The sequence below is a fragment of the Rhea pennata genome, chromosome 15, assembly GCF_028389875.1.
Source record: "Rhea pennata isolate bPtePen1 chromosome 15, bPtePen1.pri, whole genome shotgun sequence".
Taxonomy (NCBI): Eukaryota; Metazoa; Chordata; class Aves; order Rheiformes; family Rheidae; genus Rhea; species Rhea pennata.
This window is the reverse complement of record NC_084677.1, coordinates 1,584,555-1,604,302: the sequence shown is the minus strand read 5'-3', so window position 1 is coordinate 1,604,302 and position 19,748 is coordinate 1,584,555. Positions and strand designations below refer to the sequence as shown.

General features: G+C 38.0%; 1 protein-coding gene across 4 annotated transcripts in view; it reads right to left on the bottom strand.

Annotated features, from left to right (window-relative positions):
• Positions 1 to 19,748, bottom strand: part of CRAMP1 (cramped chromatin regulator homolog 1) — a 46,829-nt gene that overhangs the window by 15,589 nt on the left and 11,492 nt on the right. For 3 of the 4 annotated variants that reach the window (XM_062588067.1, XM_062588070.1, XM_062588069.1), the window contains 8 exons: positions 18,857 to 19,050; positions 16,395 to 16,548; positions 14,193 to 14,276; positions 12,024 to 12,072; positions 4,987 to 5,072; positions 4,154 to 4,277; positions 2,976 to 3,057; positions 685 to 1,950 (listed from right to left, as the gene is read on the bottom strand). In XM_062588067.1, coding sequence (XP_062444051.1) covers positions 685 to 1,950; positions 2,976 to 3,057; positions 4,154 to 4,277; positions 4,987 to 5,072; positions 12,024 to 12,072; positions 14,193 to 14,276; positions 16,395 to 16,548; positions 18,857 to 19,050 — 2,039 coding nt within the window. The remainder of the gene's footprint in view (positions 1 to 684; positions 1,951 to 2,975; positions 3,058 to 4,153; positions 4,278 to 4,986; positions 5,073 to 12,023; positions 12,073 to 14,192; positions 14,277 to 16,394; positions 16,549 to 18,856; positions 19,051 to 19,748) is intronic. The other variant, XM_062588068.1, reaches the window with a different exon arrangement.

Below are 19,748 nucleotides of genomic sequence, written 5' to 3'. Positions count from 1 at the left end.
ATTCGGTCTCTTTTGGGACTTTGAAAGAACATTTTACTAAGTTTCAATCAGTTACACTAGAAGAAAATGGCTGCGCAAATTGTCACGGGGCAGATCTTAAACTCTGGTTAAAAAGCCCAAGAAGGAAAGCAGGTTTATCCTCAGTTGTCTGCCCTAGGAAGAATGTATTTTTCTGGGCAAGTCAAACGTGTTCCTAGAGTCTCGGAAATAAAACATGAAACTCATTTTGCCGCTTTTACAAAAACCACTGCAGTAGACCAAAGTATTCTGGCTACAGTATCCCAAATAAATCAATTCTTTCCACATCTACACTTAGTGTAACTTGAACTGTGTTAACACTGAAATTAAGGGTTGCAGTTCTCTTTTGGAGTGTTAACGTTAGAATAAAAGGCACCTAATCTCATGACTGATCTTTTCAGCAGTCACATTAAATGTTTACTGTAATACTACTGAAACTGAGACCCACTGCAAACCAGAAATTAAAAGGCAGTAGAAAAAACAGATGCAACATATTGAAAAAAAGTCCACTGTGCAGCAAGCTGTTTTGAAAAGTTTTTTACATATGTGACTGCAAGATCTTAACAAGGCTAGTCACTGATTTACTATGAAAACAACAAGGATGGGCAATCACTCCCCAGATCACTTAACTGAAGTTTAGCTTCTGGAGAAGTGAGAGCTACTTACTGGTTTGGGATTGACTTCAGTAGAGATGAGTTTTAAAAGGCAGTTTAGGAGTCTCTGCTTGTGAAAGGTGGTACATGTAGGAACAGCACTTGGTTCAGATGTTTGTTCCCTAGCATCCTGGGTTTCTGGCTCCAGGACAGCCAGCCAGTCATATTCCAGCTGCAGCTTGTTCGGCTTGCCCATCATGAGGTAGACTTCTGCCAGCGTAAGGCTCTCAGAAGTCCGTAGACTCCATCCTTCTTCTCTAACCTGTTGAGAGAGCCTGCTCGGATCATCCTTGAGAGACTTTGAACTAGATTGTCCCTGAGGTGGAGGTGGAAATGAGGAGCTCAGCTTCTCTTGAGAATCCTCCATTACTGCATCTGTTATCTCCTTGGTACAAGTATCAAGCTGTAGGCTGGGACCATGGCTAGCCTGAGCTTCATATCTGGACGGGCCACTGCTGGGTGAAGCCACACTGCCTCTTGGCAGCTGTGCTGAATAGGCATCAGACATCTCCGTGTTCCCACTTGGAAAAGCCACAGGAGAAGTACTACCAGCTGCTGCAGTACAGTCTTTTCCATGCAGTTTGTCTGTGCAAAAACATTTCTCTGGAACGATCAGGTCCTGACAGGACTTCATGTACCGCGGGAACGGATCCAGCAGAGAAAGCTCCTCCACATCAGGGATCTTCCTGCAAGCACAAGCTGTGCTGCATGATGGCAGTACAGTTGCTTGGTCACTGGCCAGGACCTCCCTGCCCTCCACACAGGTCACTGAGCTTGGCTTGTCATTGTTCCCTCCTGGATCTTGAAGTCCAGAAGGTGGCTTGTTGAGAGAATTAGCGATGCCAAGATTTGAGGCTGTTCCTTCCACCAGACCAGTCTCTGAGGAACCGTCTTCAGTGCTTGCAGAAGCTTCAGCTGTGGGCTGAGAGGCTCTGCTTGATTCTGTAGCGCTCTCTGCCCTTCCAACACTCTTACCACCTTCTGTTCCCCGTGCATATTTTAGTTGTCCCCTAGCTGTCCCCTGACCACTCTGTATGCCTAGGATTTGTGCGGGGGGTAGTAAGTGAGAGTCTTTTGTGTTCTGTTTGCACTTGCCAGTTTCCTGCCAATGTACTGTGCAGAAAGCCTTGGAGTGGACCACTCTGGCTACCCCAGGCAGGGGCGTGAGTGTACAATTCTCTCCTGGAAAAAGATGGAGCATCACTTTCTCCTCTGAGAAGCTGCCTCTTGTTTCCGAGTCTCTGGTGTCTTGAAGCTGCCGTTCCTCTAGTGTTTTACGCTAAAAAAGATGTGTCAAAGAATACAACCACCATCTGCATCTTCAAAAGAAGCACCTGGTAGCCTACTTTGCAAATAAAAAGAAAAAAATACATAGCTGATCAGGGATATGTACTCTACTTAGTACAGACATGAATACTCTGTGATCTTCTGTGTTGATATGGGCTATACTGAAGACTTACTAGAAGCAGCAAAGTAAACCTCTGTTCCAAGCAAAATTACTGATCTCCGTTTTGTGCTCCGCTGTGATTTAAAAAAAAAAGTCACTGCATAGTAAAACAGACTCTCCTTTCTGTTCAGCAGCCTCATTTTACATGCTTTGACATCTAAATTTCAAGTGCTATGCTGCCACTTTGTCCAGGCTTACAAATTGAAAAGAAAAGCCCAAAAGTCTGAATAAAACGAAAATAAACAGGATACAGCACACTAGTTCACAGGAGAACATAATGGCTGATATCTAACAAATCCTTCTACTGCATGGGTCAAAGTTCAGAGATAGGGATACCTCCATAATGTGTCACAGGGCTTGGCATGTAGATATACTAGGCATATAGTGTACATCACATCTATATACTTAGTATGTAGATATGTACTAGGCAGCAGCCGCTACATAAGCAACAAGCTTAAGCCTTGATGTGGTAAGACTATGCAAAGCAAAGGGAAAGCTCTGTCCTCAGTCTCTTTGTTGAAACTGTAAACAAAATAGCTAATTATTATCAAAGCTTCTACAATATAATTATCCATGATGAAATGGATTCAGCTCTCTGTTAACAGAAATTAAGCAAAGGCAGGGAGCTTCACTATTGCCAACTAGCTTTTAAGGGGATCACAGCAGAGAAGAGTTTAGGCAGAAGTGAAATGCTTTACGCTGCCAGCTAAAGGCTCCCTCACATTAGTGATGCCAAGATACTGACCTCAATCTTTATTAAACATGGTCTGGTAAATATGCTGGGTAGATTTACATTTTTGACACAGAATTGCTCCCAGGACTCAGCATGTAGAACAAACTAAGCAGGAAAAGGATACGATGCGCACTTCGTGGAGAGCCCACTTCTGCTTCAGGAACTCAATGAGGCTGGAGACCTTCCGGTGCAACTCCACTATCATCCTGTATGTAAGATATACAAAGCAAACAAACAGAGGAAAACGTCAGCAGAAGAGTTCAAATCACAGCTGCAGCACTAGAATGGGAATCAAGGGAGAAACTGTCATTCTAAAACTATCCGCTCCCAATCTCAAAGCAAAACGATGAATTCTATCTGGCAATGCTAAAACGCAGACAACCCACAATTGTGAAATATCTCAAAAATCTATCAATGATTGCTGTGACTTGAGATATCAGTTTCTCCAGATGGAAGGAGGAGATGGGAAAAGAATGGAAGATTTAGCTAAACTGCAAACTGCAGGCAGAGGACAAAGTCAGCATACCAAATACAGAAAGGAAGGGGAGCAAAACATACTTGCTTTTTGCCCTTAATGCGTTTTACAAAAACAAAAAACAAAACAAAACAAAAAACCCTAATGCTAAAAATCCTCATTCTCTGTCTGCATAATATTTGGTCATCATATGGAACTGCTCTATTTGAAAGAGCAATCAGCATCACAAAGGTCTACTGTATTCTCCTCTGAGTCCTGGACTAGATATAAGTACTAAAATGAACAGCCAGTGATAACACTGGAACAACAACATCAACTACATTTTGTGGGAAGGAGGTTAATCTATAAACACCTTTCTTTTGGCTAATATCACTGTGTTTAAGTTGACATGTTCAGTGTTTTGGTGCAGGCTCCTCTGATCACTGATTTATTTCCCTTCCCTGTGTCTTATGGCGTATTCAGTATAAAGTTTAGAAGAACTAGTGCTGCAAGTAAGTCTTTTACTCACGTCCTCTGCTCTGACAACTGTATGTAAATGGCACAAAGTGTATTACTCTTGAATTCTAGAGGCTCCTTTAAGTACTCAAATAAAAAGGTATAAAAAATAATGGTAATCTAGTTGTTAAATTTAAGGTCTCATGATCTGCAAGAATCACGTACTCAGGCTGGACAAAGCCCTCAGAATAAGTACATTTAGGCAAACTGCCTTATTCAAATATGTACTGCCTGGCTGTCAGACAGAATTCTGAAAAGAGAGAAGATGCTTGAATGCTGCCCATATATTTCTCTACTCTATGCTGAGCACTACAATTACTGCTGGTGATTACCTAAGCCGTGGATTCTGGGCAAGACTCTGTACTCGAGCCCATGCATGATTATTTCGTGGCTGCAACTCCACAGGGACCTTGAGAGGAAGACGCACTGGTTTCTGGTCCTCTTCATCACTAATGCCTGAAGGGAAAAGAAATAGAAAGGGCAGAGGTCAAAGCAAGGATAACTCTGTTGGGCAGAAAGCAGTATACTCAAATAGATGAGGCAAAACATCACAGATATGGGCATCATCCAAAGACAACTTAGGCAGCTCAGCTTCACCAGTGGAACCTGCTTCCTTAGATTACCTCCTCTTCCCATATATTAATGTTTTTCCTTGGAAACTGCAGTGGTATTGCAGCTTCTATTTGAGTGTCTGGAAACTTTATACAAATATATTATTTCATATCTTTAAACTGTACTGATGCTACTTACTGAGAGAAAAAGAGATCATACACAGCTGAACTGGAGAAAGCAAAAAAAGTCTTAAAAAGCTCGATGCTAAACAACATACTGCTGCTTATTCACTGGCACCAAGAAGAAGACAGCACAATCTTCATGTACATTAAAAGCATAAAGTGGCAAAGCAAAAGTGATCTTGTCTGATGCAGCTATTTCCTTTGCAGCTTAGCTAGTGTTATATTCCAAGATTTAGGGAGCTAGATAAAGATTAAATTCACTGGGACTACATGGGCTAAAAAGACAATAGGGACGTATCTGCGCCCAAATCAAATGTAAAATGGCACTAATTCTCCTGCCAGTGATATATGTCTCAAAACAGGCCTACTCTCTCTCATAGTTTTCCAACCATCTGCTGAAACTCTTTCACGTTCCAGTGTCTGTTACATACCATCTGGATCACAGAGTTTCTTCAAAGCCCTGCACATTGGAGCTTTGATACGAAGGTTTCTCCCTTTGTAGCGAACAGTCGTGGCCCTAAATATATTGGGAAAAAAAACGTTTATAGGCATGCTGTACAAAAGTTTGTGAATATACGCGTATTAGTGACGCAAAGTCAGATATAATCAAGTCTACAGGAATGAACAAAAACATGTAAGGGTTTGTAGTGTGCATTAAGAAAGGTATTTAAAGCCTTCAATCTATTCTAGCATCTTATTCGTCATTACAGAAACACTACTGTCGTAACCCTCCTCTTTCTAATTTCCATGAAACACTGTGTCCAGGGCTATCCACTGAGGGAGGGATTATGCTATATAAAGAAGTCCAGAATTATGTTAGTTCAGTCAAAGATACCTTCAGAGACAGCTTATCCTAAAAGACAACTGCATTTGCTTTATTCTTTTCCTTTTACTCCTAATACTTCACTATGAAAAAAAAACAACTGAAGTTCCACTTCATAAAGAGTCTTCTATTTTGGAATACCTATGTCACATTTGTTGCCAAAGTGAAGTCTAACTACTTGTGCAGGAAACTTTCACAGTACAATTTCATTGGCTTTTAGCTTCAATACTATATTAACAGCTATAAAGATCCTTAAAATCAAGGCTCCATTTTATGTTTTCAAACATAAGAACTATTTAATTTCTTTCTAACAAGAAAACAGGGCCATCTGAGTGAAGCTTAAAAGGCATGTATTGACACCAACAAAGCTACTAATAGCAATATTTACCACTTACTACCTCAACCACTAAGGATCAACTACCATACGGTTAAATCCTTGCAAACAAATCCAGCAGGGTTAAAAACTAATCCTTGCAAAGAGAAAGAAATAAATTACAAAGAATGTTCTTACAAGAGAATCTGATTTTTCTATCTTGGAAGGAAGACAACAGTAGGCAGAAAGGGTTGTTGGTCTACACTGCTGAGAGGGAAAGCCGCAAAGGCGCAGTAGGAAGTGAAGTCAGATCTGAGAAGATGGAGTTCAAGAGAAAGCAACTCAGGAATTTGAATTATTAAACTATGAACTTCTACAGATTCAGAATCTCCCAGGGCTGGAAGGACAGATTTCCAGAACCTGCACTGCACTGAGCTATCAAAAAACAAGGCAACAAGTTGAATGGACTCTGATACAGAGGAGGTGATAACTCACTCCTGAAAAGAACAGAAAGCTCTCAAGTGCGATAAAAAAAAAAACTAGCCAGAGTGCTGTTTAAGACAAAAATGAGAACAAAAAACCTCCCAAGAGCTACTTGCCTAGTTCTAAACAGTGATTCCTATCTTCACATCTGCTACAGCAGACAGCAATACTCTACAGTTGTTACAACAGAGGCACTGTAGCTACTTTTCCTCCTCCTTCTTCAACTTAAGCCCAACTTGAATTGTTTGAAACCACACAGTAGGTCTCACCAAGTCCGACAGCCAACCTCTGCCAATGAAAAGGCTTTTAAAAGGCACAATAACATAGGCAGACCTCTATGCAGTGGAGATGAAGGTAAAACCACGGCAAGTGGCCATCTTAGCCCTTAAATGGGATACTGAAGTGTACTGACTGCAGGTATGATTTATCAGAACGTCAGCATTCTTTAGAAAATAATTCTTCTGAAATCAATTTAATCACATGCAGCTAACACTTAAAAAAAAATTTAAATACATTCGATACAAATGAAGACAGGACCAGTATGAATCACCCCACCCTCACTTACTCAAGTCAAGTTAGCTAGCACTGCAACATAGAAAGACAGGAAACAAACTCTGCTGCGTCAAATTTAGCTGGTGAATGTATGAAGAACTGAAGACCTTTCCTCTTGGTTCCGAATCTCTAGGTGGAGAATCTCCACTTTTTATCATGAGGACAAACTTTAGTCTTGAGCAATCAGAAATGGATGCATAGTGCAAAAGTGAGTGGTACTGTACCTAGCAGAAAAATGAAAGGATTTGACAGAAAAGAAAGAATATGCAGTGGATTAAAAACTCCAGATACCTGTTACTTTTCTCTGCCCAGTGGTTACTATTGTTTTCCCCAAAACAGTAACTGCAAAAATGGCAGAGGACTACAACTCTTCCACTCTTCTATGGCTCCTAGAAATGTTCTTGTTACCTTTGTGATGTTGTACCGCACAAAGGTAACATATGCCAGTGATTCATAACAAATACATTTTCCATTCAACTACTGGGATTCACAGAAAGCTCTAATTACTCTAGACAAAAAAATAATACAACACACTCGAGCTTGAAATTCCAGACTTCCAATGTCATATCTCTTATGCTATCATGGTATCAAAAGGTTATGGTATCAAAGAGCTCTGTTCCCACCATTAATGCTGTTCCTGATACTAAGTAATTTTATAAAGCTCATGTTAAGACAATAGGAAGCAAGAATGCTTAAGACTGTTGGAAAAGAAGTCTGGGAAAGTCAAAGAATGGCTGTAGGGAATATAACGTTGCCATATGAACAAGCTGAAACAGTTATCTTTCTTGTTCTTGCAAGCAGTTAGTTCAATCAAAACCACTGTAATAATCTCCTTTCTTAGTGAAGACATGCCTAGATGCTCCCTCCTCCTAAACTGTGTTTAGGAGGAAACACAGTTTCATAAAGGTCTTGTACAAAATCCACTAAAGCCAGTGGAAAGTAACGTAATCAACTTAATTCACCTTGAAACAGGTCCCTAGATTGCAAATCTACAGTACTATCAACTGCACCTAGGCACTATAGGCAGTGCCACGTACTTCTTTTGACTACTTATACTACCTGAAACTGTTTCTGCACCTTGATTTTACTTAAATCAGCACTTTTTCATCAAATGTGTCCTTGAAGTAGCCTCATAAAAACACAAAGTCGTAACAATACTACTATTTTAAGTTTAATAGTGTAAGGGTGTAAGTGAGGCAAGGTTGTGGGAAGAAGCATTATTTTTTCTTAGACTAGCTCATCTACTATATAGACCACAGAAACTTCTTTCTTCACATGACTTGAAGATGACTTAAGGAAGAACGTGGATGCTCAGAAGACTATTTCATCCACCTGTATCAGCTGATCTAATAAAATACATTTTCTGTCCCTACAAACTTCACTTCAGATTAGCAGGAAGACATCAATGTTAAAATTTTACATGATACAAGAGATATTCTGCCTCACCTACGTAAACGTGTAATTGTTTAACAGTAATTTCAAGCTAAAAACTGTAGCCAAGGGTTGGAAATTATGCATCAAGAACCCTGAAACACCCTTGTAATTTCTCAAGATGTTAGAACATCAGTAAGAGGCAAACATTAAGATTATGCTAAATTAAACATGACAAAAAATGCATATTCCAGAACCGTTCATTCAATAGACTGGAAAAACAATTTCTCTGTTTAACCTTTTACACACACTCTACATTGCCTAAGTAACTGATTCAAGAAAAAAGAGGGGAAAAGAAATGTATTGCTGTTCAATTTTCATATTCTTCTTTTAAAATCTAACTAATTGGTCACAGAGCATTTATGACAGTTGAGTCAGGCTACCTGTTAATCGTTCCTCATTGATTTGTCTACCACCTGCTCCGCTGCACCGTGGGCTGCAAGTACCCAGGATCAGCTACCACTGCCTAACAGTGTACAAAGAACAATCCATCAGCATTGTAAGCTCCTAGCTGCATTTGTATCTGCACCTGAAAGTCACAGAGAGAAAACTAGCCAAAAATCAGAAAAGGAATGTGAAGAATATATTACAGAAAAGACATTAAAAAAATCCAGAAGGAAGAAAAAGTGATGGAGGAAGAAAGACAAATGCAAAACTGCTGACAGTCCTAAAACTAAAGCAGCAACTACTGTATGCCTTGAGTATTGAGTAAGAATAGCAGCGCAGAACTGAGCATCAGAATATGCTCTTCATAAATGAACACAGAACACGCATGAATTTACATTAAAAACCTCATGCGCAAAGTCACCAGTTTCTTGGAAGAGACTGAAACAGAAAGATCAATACCTGTTAAGAATTTTTTTTTTTAAAGACAGATATCAAAGGCAAATGTCTTATTTTGGTTTTTTTCCCCCCAACTTGAGATGACATTCATAACGCAAGTAAATGCTAACAGACATTGAGCAGTAGTGTGTTTTAACAGCTGCTTATGTACAGTATTTCTTTTATTTTGTATTTCTCTGTTTCTTAAAACTCATCTATGAGTGCTAAAAATTTACAAACGTATCAGAGAATGAATAAATTTCCCCAAATGTATTTTTAGATATTTTTAATTAAATGTAAAGATTTTTACCAAGTCTAAGTTTAATAAAATTGTTTAACTCCTGAAAGTAAAATAAAACAAAATCCTTTGGTCTAAGTCTATTTAAATGTGTTTCTGAACAGTTCTTGTGTACGGCCACAAAGCTTCTATATCAAGCTTCTTTCTTATACGTCCTAGTCATATAACCCAGGAACATATCATTGCTATAATAAAAACTAGTAACAAAAGACTGGGCAAAAGTGACTCAGATTCCTCATAATTTCTAACAGTGCTTTGCTCCATAACTGTCCTGCTTAGTGATTCTAAAAAGTTTAAGCAGCTCGTGTGGCTCAGCGTTGACATGAGTATACTGCATTACATGGACCGCTAAAGAAGCTGCCAGAGCAATTCTTGCCTCCCCAAGCATTTATAAATACGCATCTATTTCCTAAAAGGCCATTGATTCATGTAACGACAACAGTACCAAAGGCTACAGACTAGTCTGATTTTAAACTCTTCTGAAATTTTTAAGACAATTCAGAGAAGTGTAGCACTGAATGGTCTTAGCTTCAATAATCAATCAGGGACATTTCACACAAGACCTGCTGTTATTTGGAAGAGACAGATAACTTAGTCTTCAAGCACTACTAACCACCTGTGGCCTCGGTTATCAGCTCAACCAGGAAGATTTTCATTAAAACTTTGCTACAAGCATCTCACGGGGTCCTTTGGCTTTGATAAACTGCACCATTATTGTAGAAACCCAGAGCTGATGCATAACATAAGCAAAAGAAGCACAGGGCTAGAATCCAGGATTCGAGGGTCTATATTCAGTCTGCCAATAAACTGTCAGGTGGCTCCTCATAATCTCCTGATTATGAAGAAGGGTCCTCTCCTGACCCTTCTTACCAGTCAAATGAGGCTAACATTTACCTGCTTCAGGAAAACACCAGAATAAAATAGTACTAGCAATAATGATAGGGATTCAGTTTCACTCAAAACTTCAACATAGTGACAAACCTTAGGAAGTGCAGTGCACTCTGAGAGGAAAAGAAGGAAAATTAGCTTTGTAAGAAATGTGTTATGAATAGAAGAAAAAGTTTACACATAGATAGAGCTATCAGAGTTTTCTAACATCACTGAACAAATTGGAAAGAGAAAATCTAACCTAACGGAATATATGCGATATGTTTGCTTGTGCAAGTATGGGCTGCATATCTCCCTGAACATACATGAAATTAAGTCACATAGTGTAAACAGGCAAGTATTAAAAGAGAGAAAAATTTAAACATCATTTCCTTGCACAGTTTGCTCTTGTAAGAATGAGAAAGTTTCCCAGTAAATGGGTAAGCAGTACAGGACAGAAAAGAAAGCAAAGACATGTCTGTCACCTGCTAGACAAAAAACAAGAGCAGGTTTTTCTGAACTGCCTGAGAACAATGTTAATAATTGTGTACACTTTAGTTTTTTTGTAAAATAAATAAATAAATATATATATAGTATTAATATTTTCAAATGTAAAGACTTCTGATTTCAAAACTGTTACAAGATTGACTTTTATAGACTAAATACCTTGCCTTTACAGAAATCATTAGCCATCACTTTCAACTACTTGAGTTCACCTAACTAAGGCCTTAATCACATGAAATGTTGTAGATAAGAAGTCCTTCAAACAGCAAGTACTAGACTGATGCTTTAGTTTGCTAAGTGGTTGGTCTCATTTACTATGGCTTAGTCTATTTGGATGACATAAGTATTAGAAATGCTCCCCAGTACAACACAGAGAGGCCAGAATGATTGCCTATATCCCGAACTCAGGAAATGCTCAGAAAATTAACTTCTTAGGGGGAAAAAAAGCTTGGCCCAAGCTTTAAAACAAAAATCAGGGACATCTCTGATAACTCCAATTAAAAAAAAATGTTTTAAGCATCATTTTATTATATGAAAAACTTACTGATAGGGATGATGAGGAAAAAGATTTTCTTATTACACAAAACCCAACCCAAATGGTAATTTCTGCTCTTATTTCAAATTTCATAGTGAACAGAATGAACAAGTGATTTCAGAAACAATCAGATTCAAGACCTGCAACACAAAGGCACACTGTACAAAGTGCAGCTCTCAGGAGAAGGAAGGTTAATGAATTATAAGGTATTCATTTGGAAAGCTCAGTTTGTGAGCAATAAAAAGGCACAACACCAAGTACCTATTTTACGTGCAAACATTTCAGGTATTCCCTCAGCTCTAACAGTAGGACAACTTCTAACCACTTCTGTATTCTAAAGGACACTGGCAACCAGGATCAAATCCCCCAAACCCATACTTCTTTCATGAAGTGAAAGAGACTATTCATTTTTAAAGTAAAGCAGATACAGAAGTGACTGGAGGGCTGAGGTCCAAGGTATACTGGAAGTGCTGTCTGAGGTTTGAAAGTCAGGACTGGTGAGCACTGTTGGCAGAAGCGCATGGAGAAGAACTATATTCCCTATATTCAGTCAACTTGTTTTCAGTGCCATAGCTTCTATAAAGAATTCTCATTTCAAGATTTTCTTAAACTTCTTTCATCATTTGCTTACTAATAATAATTAATGGCTTCAGAGAAAAGGAGGAGAAAAAAACAATACATATATACAACATATATTCACCACGCTGAATCAAAATGAAGCTCCAAGGAAGTACGAGATGCCCTCTAGACTCTAGATGACCAGTTTAACAATCAACGGTTCAAGAACTGCATGGCAGAACAACTTAATTCCACAAATTTCAGGAAGAAGTTCATACTTACCCAGCCTGAATGAGCTCGTTGAGTTTAGCGGCATTCTTGTCATCCATACCTTTCCATGAAAAGGGAAAAAACAACGTATTAGGATTTAAGTTATATAATCATGACCATTTCTGTTCTGTTTGGTTTTCAAAGCTATTATATTTTATTCTCATGAAGAATTAATGGGCATAAATGGGCTACAACATAAACTTCCTGCAAATACCTTGTTTTCATAGTGCGTAAGCTTTGCACCTTCCTTGCCATGAAAATCACGTATTACTCACAGACTAAACGACTGAAGTTTTTAAATACTGCAGAAATCTTGGGTTGCTGAGTATTAATCTGACACTGCAGTATTAAAAAAAGCAAGCTTCTCGATCTGCATGCTCAACCTCTGTTGCTAAGGCAGCACAGCATAATGAAAGAGCATCAAGCCCTCACAGGTCTGGATGCGGTTTAAAAAAAGCACATCTAACTGACACTTTCTATGTGCTATACTGCACTGTTTTATATGTGTTAATTACTGTAACTTGATTTATATTTTCTATGATGGGAAAGTCCAGATCTATTTACAGTACAATTAACCTCTCTCTGGCAATGTGGGAAGTATTCCTGCCATACTTTTATTCCTCACTTGTTCTACAGTTCATCTCAATTTCTAGTAAGTTGGGCCTGGGTGAATACCACAAAAAAAAAAAAAAAAAGGGGGGGGGGAGAGAGAGAGAGAGAGAGCGAGAGAGAGAAAGAAACTACTTTCATCAGTCACAGAATAGATCTCTCATAATCCAGGTGTAGAGACTTGCTGCTCTGGTCCATTTAGTGTTGAGGAAGAGACTCGAATTTCCTAAGTGACAGTGGGTAAAAATACGTAACCGGCTGCCAAAGTTATATAAAGAGACAGAAGCACAGAGCGTGCATCCATTGCCATGGTGACTGTGTGAAACCTTATTTCCAGCCATAGCCAAGGAAGGTCTGTTGATGCTTTTAAGACAAGATGAGGAGAAAAGAAACACTAATAGTGTTTTCTATTGACACTGCAATCTGTCTTGCCTCTGCACTTTTGTCATGAAGTAATTCAAAATTGCTTCTCCAATGAATAGACAGAATAAAGTCAGTGCAAACATCCATGACAGTCTGATTCATGAGACGTTACCGTAAAATCCCAAGTGAGGAAATAATCTTGCAGAAAGTCTCCCAGCATATCATAATTCCATTAGGCACTGTACATGCCCACTCATTAAATCTTTCTTTTTTCTTATTTATTTTTATTTTTTTTACTTCGTAACTAACACTACTTAATACAGAAGTGAAAATATTTGGACGATTAGTTCCCATGTCTCACAAATAAAGCAACACGTAGAAGATGCACTATTTTCGATATGGCACTGGCTGTATCTTGGGGACAAATGAAAAAAAATACACAGAAAAGAAGGTATACACACACAGACTAGAGCATACAAGCACAAGCTTGTCTGCTGTTGCGCCAACCTAGCCACATCAGAGCTCTTTCTAGTCTGGAAGCAATAAAGGTGATGTGAAAATGGTACTGAGCCTAAACTCAGGTATCTTGCTAATGCAACTGTGTAACAGAAGAGAGGAAAGCATGGGTAGGGCACATATTCATCCATCTAAGCTTGTCCTTATGGACAAAACCAGCCTCTGGGGTTAACAAGGTTGGAACACATCTTGGTTGGCTGGTGAGGTTATTATTGCTGATTATGATTAATAGTGCTTCAGGATTCATTGCTATGTAAAGATTTAGAGCCTGATTTGTAGAAAGGCATCATCCCAGATTTTGATTGTGTAGGCAAAAATAATTACAGGTGCAAATATTACCACTCATACATTTAATTGCTTCGTTTTCAAGAATAATAAAATACATATCTAAACTGCATATGTATTCACCTGTCATCTGTGAGCTTTACATGTGCTGCTTTCTGCAGACAGTAGAAGCTAGAGAGATCTGTCAAGGACAAAGGGAACTCATGTAGCAGGCTAAGAAGGTCTTATAAAAATAAAAATACATTTCATGAAATTCTATACCACAGGTAACTGCAACAGAATACAATGAACAAACACCCTGAAGGACACAAAAGTGAAACTATTCTAGACATGGCCAACTTCAATGGTAGGCCCTCCTGATTCTACCATATTAAAATAATTTTCAGTCATCAGGGAATTCATACTCACATCCCCCAATCTTTTTCCTCAGTTCCCCATAGCAGATTAAGCCATAAAGCTCCAGGGAGGATTTTTTCAGCCCTTGTGAAAACACTGAAAAGCAGAAGCGGCGTTAGTGAGATGACATAATCCACTATGTAGGTGCTCATTTGAACTTTGCAAACAAAATAATCTTCAGTGAAAAGATAAAACAATTCACCTTTTCAGTTATGAGGTAAACACTGAAGGTGAGACTAAGTTCTATTTCAAAAAACACTGTACTGAGAGGGGTTCACTGATTTCCTATTAGTAACTTTATTTCTGGGAAAGGCAACATTTTTTTAGACAACAACAAAAAACCCCACAAGGTAGCTTTCACAGAATTTGAACAAATACAGTTCAGTGTGAAAAATAAGCATCACTTAACTGCCTATGATTTCTAAAGGAAACACACTGATGACCCCAAAAAACACATATAGAGCTCTTTTTTATATGAAAATTCACAGATAAATTTGATTTTTTCAGGAGACACAAATGCACATTGAAGATTTTATGCAAATTCCAGATTTTAAGTTTTTATATAAAAATTGCACATATTTTATTCATCTTTAGTTTTTCTCCTTTCATATCAACATATATGTGGATATTATTATTTCTGATACAATTATACATCTATAACATCTGTTTATTCTCAACTATTCATTAAGAATTCAGGACTCTGACTTGCAAACACCCTTAAGCTCAAAATTCAGGAACATGTAGTTTTACCAATACTAAAACTAATCAAAGCACTGCACTACCTTTTAATTCCTACATCCAATGAAATTTCAGACCTTAGAGGTTTAGATACAGAATTCTACTTAATCCAGACAGCAGATGAAATATGTCCATGACAACCTTTTTTTTAAACATGTCCTACACAAACTAATTTTTTCCAATACCACGTTTGCTGTGACATTTACTTTTAAATAAAATACTAATGGCTTTTTTCATCTCAAAATGCCATCTTGTTTTGAAAAAAAAAAAATCAAAAATACACCTTAAACTTTAAAGGTGTTTTAGATGTGTAAGTCCTCCTTCAGATAAGTTTTGAAAGTGTTTTAGACATGTAAGTCATCCTTAGACTTGTATGTTTTAGATGACCTAATCCTATGAACTGCATTTTACATTATCTTTGCATTTCTTTCTCTTTTCCTAGAAGGATGCGATCATACCCCTTACAGGTCATTAGCACTTGAAGTTGGACCCATTTCTTATGACTGAGTTATTTTTAAAAGAAAGACAGACTATAGCCACAAATTGATGGAATAAATTAACTGTTGAGAATTTTGCCGAAGAGGAAAGAACTGTTTGAACACTAAGGAATTCAACCACCATGCAATTACTATAGTAATTTATATAATTAAGAGCATAGCATCAGAAGGACAGGAAGACCCTGGAAATCTTTACCTGATCAACATGCTAACAGGAGAACTCACATGCTTCATAATATCTTGACTGAGTCAAAAGAACTAGAATTTAGCAATATCTGTTCACTCAGCAACAGATTTTCTTTAATCTACTATTCAGATTAGGCTAGAAATTGACTTGAATATGGTGTATTTGATAAAAATCAAATATCAAAAATCATAAATTGCCAGTAAAGTTACATAACACCACTAAAATTTCATTTAACTACTCAATTTCCTTTTCATTCAACAAGCTGTGGAAGAAGGGGGAATAATGGGAATAGAATTCAGCAGCTTGGGAATATGGAATCAGTGACACAATTTCAGGTTTATTTAAAGTGTAAATAAATATTTCAGTCATTAACACTATGTCAGAAATTCCCCCAAGGCAGTGAAAAGTATGGCTGGGGGTCAATTTGCTTGATGATAACAAACGTGACTGTAACATTTAAGTAGCTGTCCTCATATTCCTGAGAATGGAAATATACTTCTTTAAACCTGGCTCTTCCATACAATTAATGGTTGGACGAGCAATTATTATTGTGTGGTGAACTGATACAGAAGCAATGATGATACTATCACCATTTTTTTGGGAAGTATTTTTCAAAAAAGATGACTCTCGGTATGCTTGCATTAAGAAAAACACAACGCATTCACACATATCTTAGTACTATTCAGCATTTATTTTTTCATCTTCACCATTCCTAGCCTCTAGAATGGCACTAAAAAGTCTAACCCTCCCAGGACTGAGCTCTACACTAAGCCCACTTCATTTTGTACTAACCATTATCAAAGTCAATGTACTTCGAGATCTTGTGCCAGGTGCGGTAGTAGAAATGGCGAACTTGTTCTTTGTTCTTCACCATGCTTGCTGGTTTGCCTTTCTTTTTGTACTTCAGGGCAATGTTGTTCTGGATAGCCTCAAAGTCTTTCCCATGCTGAAGAAAAAATAAAACAAACTGAAACGCTCAAAATCAAGCCTATCTCTTGTCATAAGATAACTCAATAAACATGAGGGATTTGGGGGTTCTTTGTGGGAAATCACATTTGAACGGTCATAACCAAAATTCTTGAGTATTAGAACTCAACAGGGCAAGGGTGACATTGGTTTATTTTATCTAAAATGTACTATAGATGTCAAAGAAATTACTTTCCAATTAAAAAACCCCACCCTTTTCAAAGTAAAAAATAAAATTTACAAACTTTTTTTAAAAAAAGATGTTATTCATAATTGCTCTGGATAGCAGAACTGAAAACACTGACTTTGTCATTTTGCTTTATTTCCCCTGCATTCCTTCCCCTCTTCCTCCTACTTCCATTTGTGTCTACGGGAGATGAAAAAAGTTTTTTATTTACAGTAAATTTCACATTCAGGTTATTAGTGGTACAAAATCTGAGTTTCAAGAAATGAAGGAAAAGGTTTTTTTTTTAAATAATAAAAATATTTTCTTACAGAAAACACGTTTTTACAGTTTAGGTTATTGCAGAAGCTTATTCTCAGCATAAAAAGTGAATCAAGACACCTCGGTGTCCCTTTAAAACCACTTATATAAAATCTTTGGAGACTAAAAAAGGAAAAGGTAAATTTTACATACATTAACAATGAACTCCTGCTATCACAAAATTTCTGAAGCACTCAAAAAAGTTTGGAGCTGATTTACATATGATTACAGAGAATGAAAATCTCTTTTGAAGATAATGACAGAAAACAAATGACTAGAAGTGTGAGATGAACCTAACTGAGCCCCAAACTCATCCTACAGTGCATTTTTGAACTTCTTCCTGAGCGATCAAAATTAAATGTTTCCTTTGAACTACGGACGGACTTAAATTTTACACAATTCCCATAAATATTGCTGCGAGTCAGAGCAATTAAAAAAAGACCATACTGTAAGTGTTCACATTGTCCCCCAAATACATGCATAAAACATACTTACCACTAAGAAAGAGAAATGCACACATCTAAAGACCCCTCCACACCACTGAAGGACTTGTCATTACTTTTGTTTTCATGAGATAAAAGGTAAGATGATCTAAATTTTTCCATGTCTCCCATCCAAGTACTGACCTGGTTCAAATCTATTTATGGTCAAAGACTAAACCTAGTGTCTGAGACTTATTAAATGGAACCTATTTTCTTACTTGATAATATTATAGCATGATCATATTCTTTTTCTAAGTTGAGATGGGGCGCTATTTTTTTTCTCACTTGAAATAATCAACATTAATTCTTCAATTATGCTTCTGTTATAAAACTGTATTATTATTACAGAAGTGATTTTCACTTTAGATGGTAATACATTCATTACTGAACTATGACAATCATCAAGGTACGGGTCCAATTCTGGGCTCCCCAGTACAAGAGCGTCATGGAGCTACTGGAGAGAGTCCAGCGTAGGGCTAGGAAGATGATCAGAGGACTGGAACATCTGCCCTGTGAGGAATGGCTGCGAGCACTGGGCCTCTTCAGCCTGGGGAAGAAAAGACTGAGGGGGGATCTTATCAATGTATACAAATATCTAAAGAGAAGATGTCAACGGGATGGGGCCAGACTCTTTCTAGTGGTGTCCAGCGAGTGGTCGAGAGGCAACGGGCACAAACTGAACCACAGGAAGTTCTGCCTGAATATAAGGAAAAACTTTTTGACTGTGAGGGTGACAGAGCACTGGAACAGGTTGCCCAGAGAGATTGTGGAGTCTCCTTCTCTGGAGCTATTCAAAACCCACCTGGATGTGATCCTGTCTAACATACTTTAGCTGATCCTGCTAGGACAGAGGAGTTGGACTAGATGATCTCCAGAGGTCCCTTCCAACCTCAGCCATTCTGTGATTCTGTGACTCTTGTAGAAGGTATTTTTTGCGTTTTTAAATTTCCTTGCAGAGCTCATTGGTAGTGGAGGTTCATTCTTGTCCGTTTCATTTCTATTTTTATTACGATACTCATCATTAAAGCTAAAAGAAATCGCGGCTGAATATATGACAGAGAGATCTATCTCCCCTCATGCATATTTCCTGTGTATTCAGGAAAAAAAAAAAGCTTGAAACTTTTGAAAGGTGGCTTTGATTCACAGATGTTTTATAGCCAATTGTACAGACACATATTCATATATATATACAAATATATGTATCTGTGCATGCAATATATGCATAAGGCAGTGCTCCTGCAAATCCCAATTTAATCAACCTTCTTAGGAATATCCAGGTACCAATGGAAGCTACCCAAGATGTCATTTTTCTTTACACATACCTCATACAGCCCCTCAAAGAAAGTATTTTTGTCTTCTGTGCTCCAAGATTCCCACTGCCGTCTAACCTTCTTCCCTTCCTCCTTCTCTCCAGTCGAAGAGCCCAGGTTTCTTGCCGCTGACTTGGAATTTGCTGCAGGAGTACTGGAAGAAATTCCTTGTGTGCTTCCAGATGTAGTCCCTCCATTATCTGCTGCTGCAAAAAACAAGACTAGAGTGAATATTAAACCAACAGGAGGATTCGTGGATAAAGATAGAGAGGGATTCAGAATTTTCCACTTTGTCACCCTCATTCATATCATGTTTTTTCAAGGTATGTCACCTGAAATATGATAGTCAAATAACAAGCTTTTTAAAAGATATAAAATCTCAATCAGCAGAAAACGAGGGGAAGGTTTCACTGGCTTGGTTCTCAATTTCCAGAAATAAGAAAGATATGCAGGAACTTATTGAAGTGACCTCTAAAAGACAACAGAAATCACTAAAAGACATCACACTCTCCATTGCCTATATACTTGTGCATTCTGCAATTACCTATCTGCGGCTGAAGGGAATTTCTGTACGATGCTGAACAACCGATATGACCAATAAAGCAAACGAATAACCGTGAGAAAATATATATCGTTTCATATACTTATCTTTGGTCTTGATCCTATGGGCTTCCTAACATCTGTTATTGAATGGATTCAAAGATCAGGCCATAAGCATGTCTACTGTAGATCATCACGTCATTCAATGCATCTGCATCCTCAAAAATCCTACCCTCAAGATAAAGAACCACGTTCAGGCATTTCAGGATAATTCAAGGTATCACACAGGTGGCAAGTCTCAACTCGTTCTCCTTCCTCTGATTCCATCTTAGTGTGGCTTTTGGAAAAAGGCACAGAAGTGTAA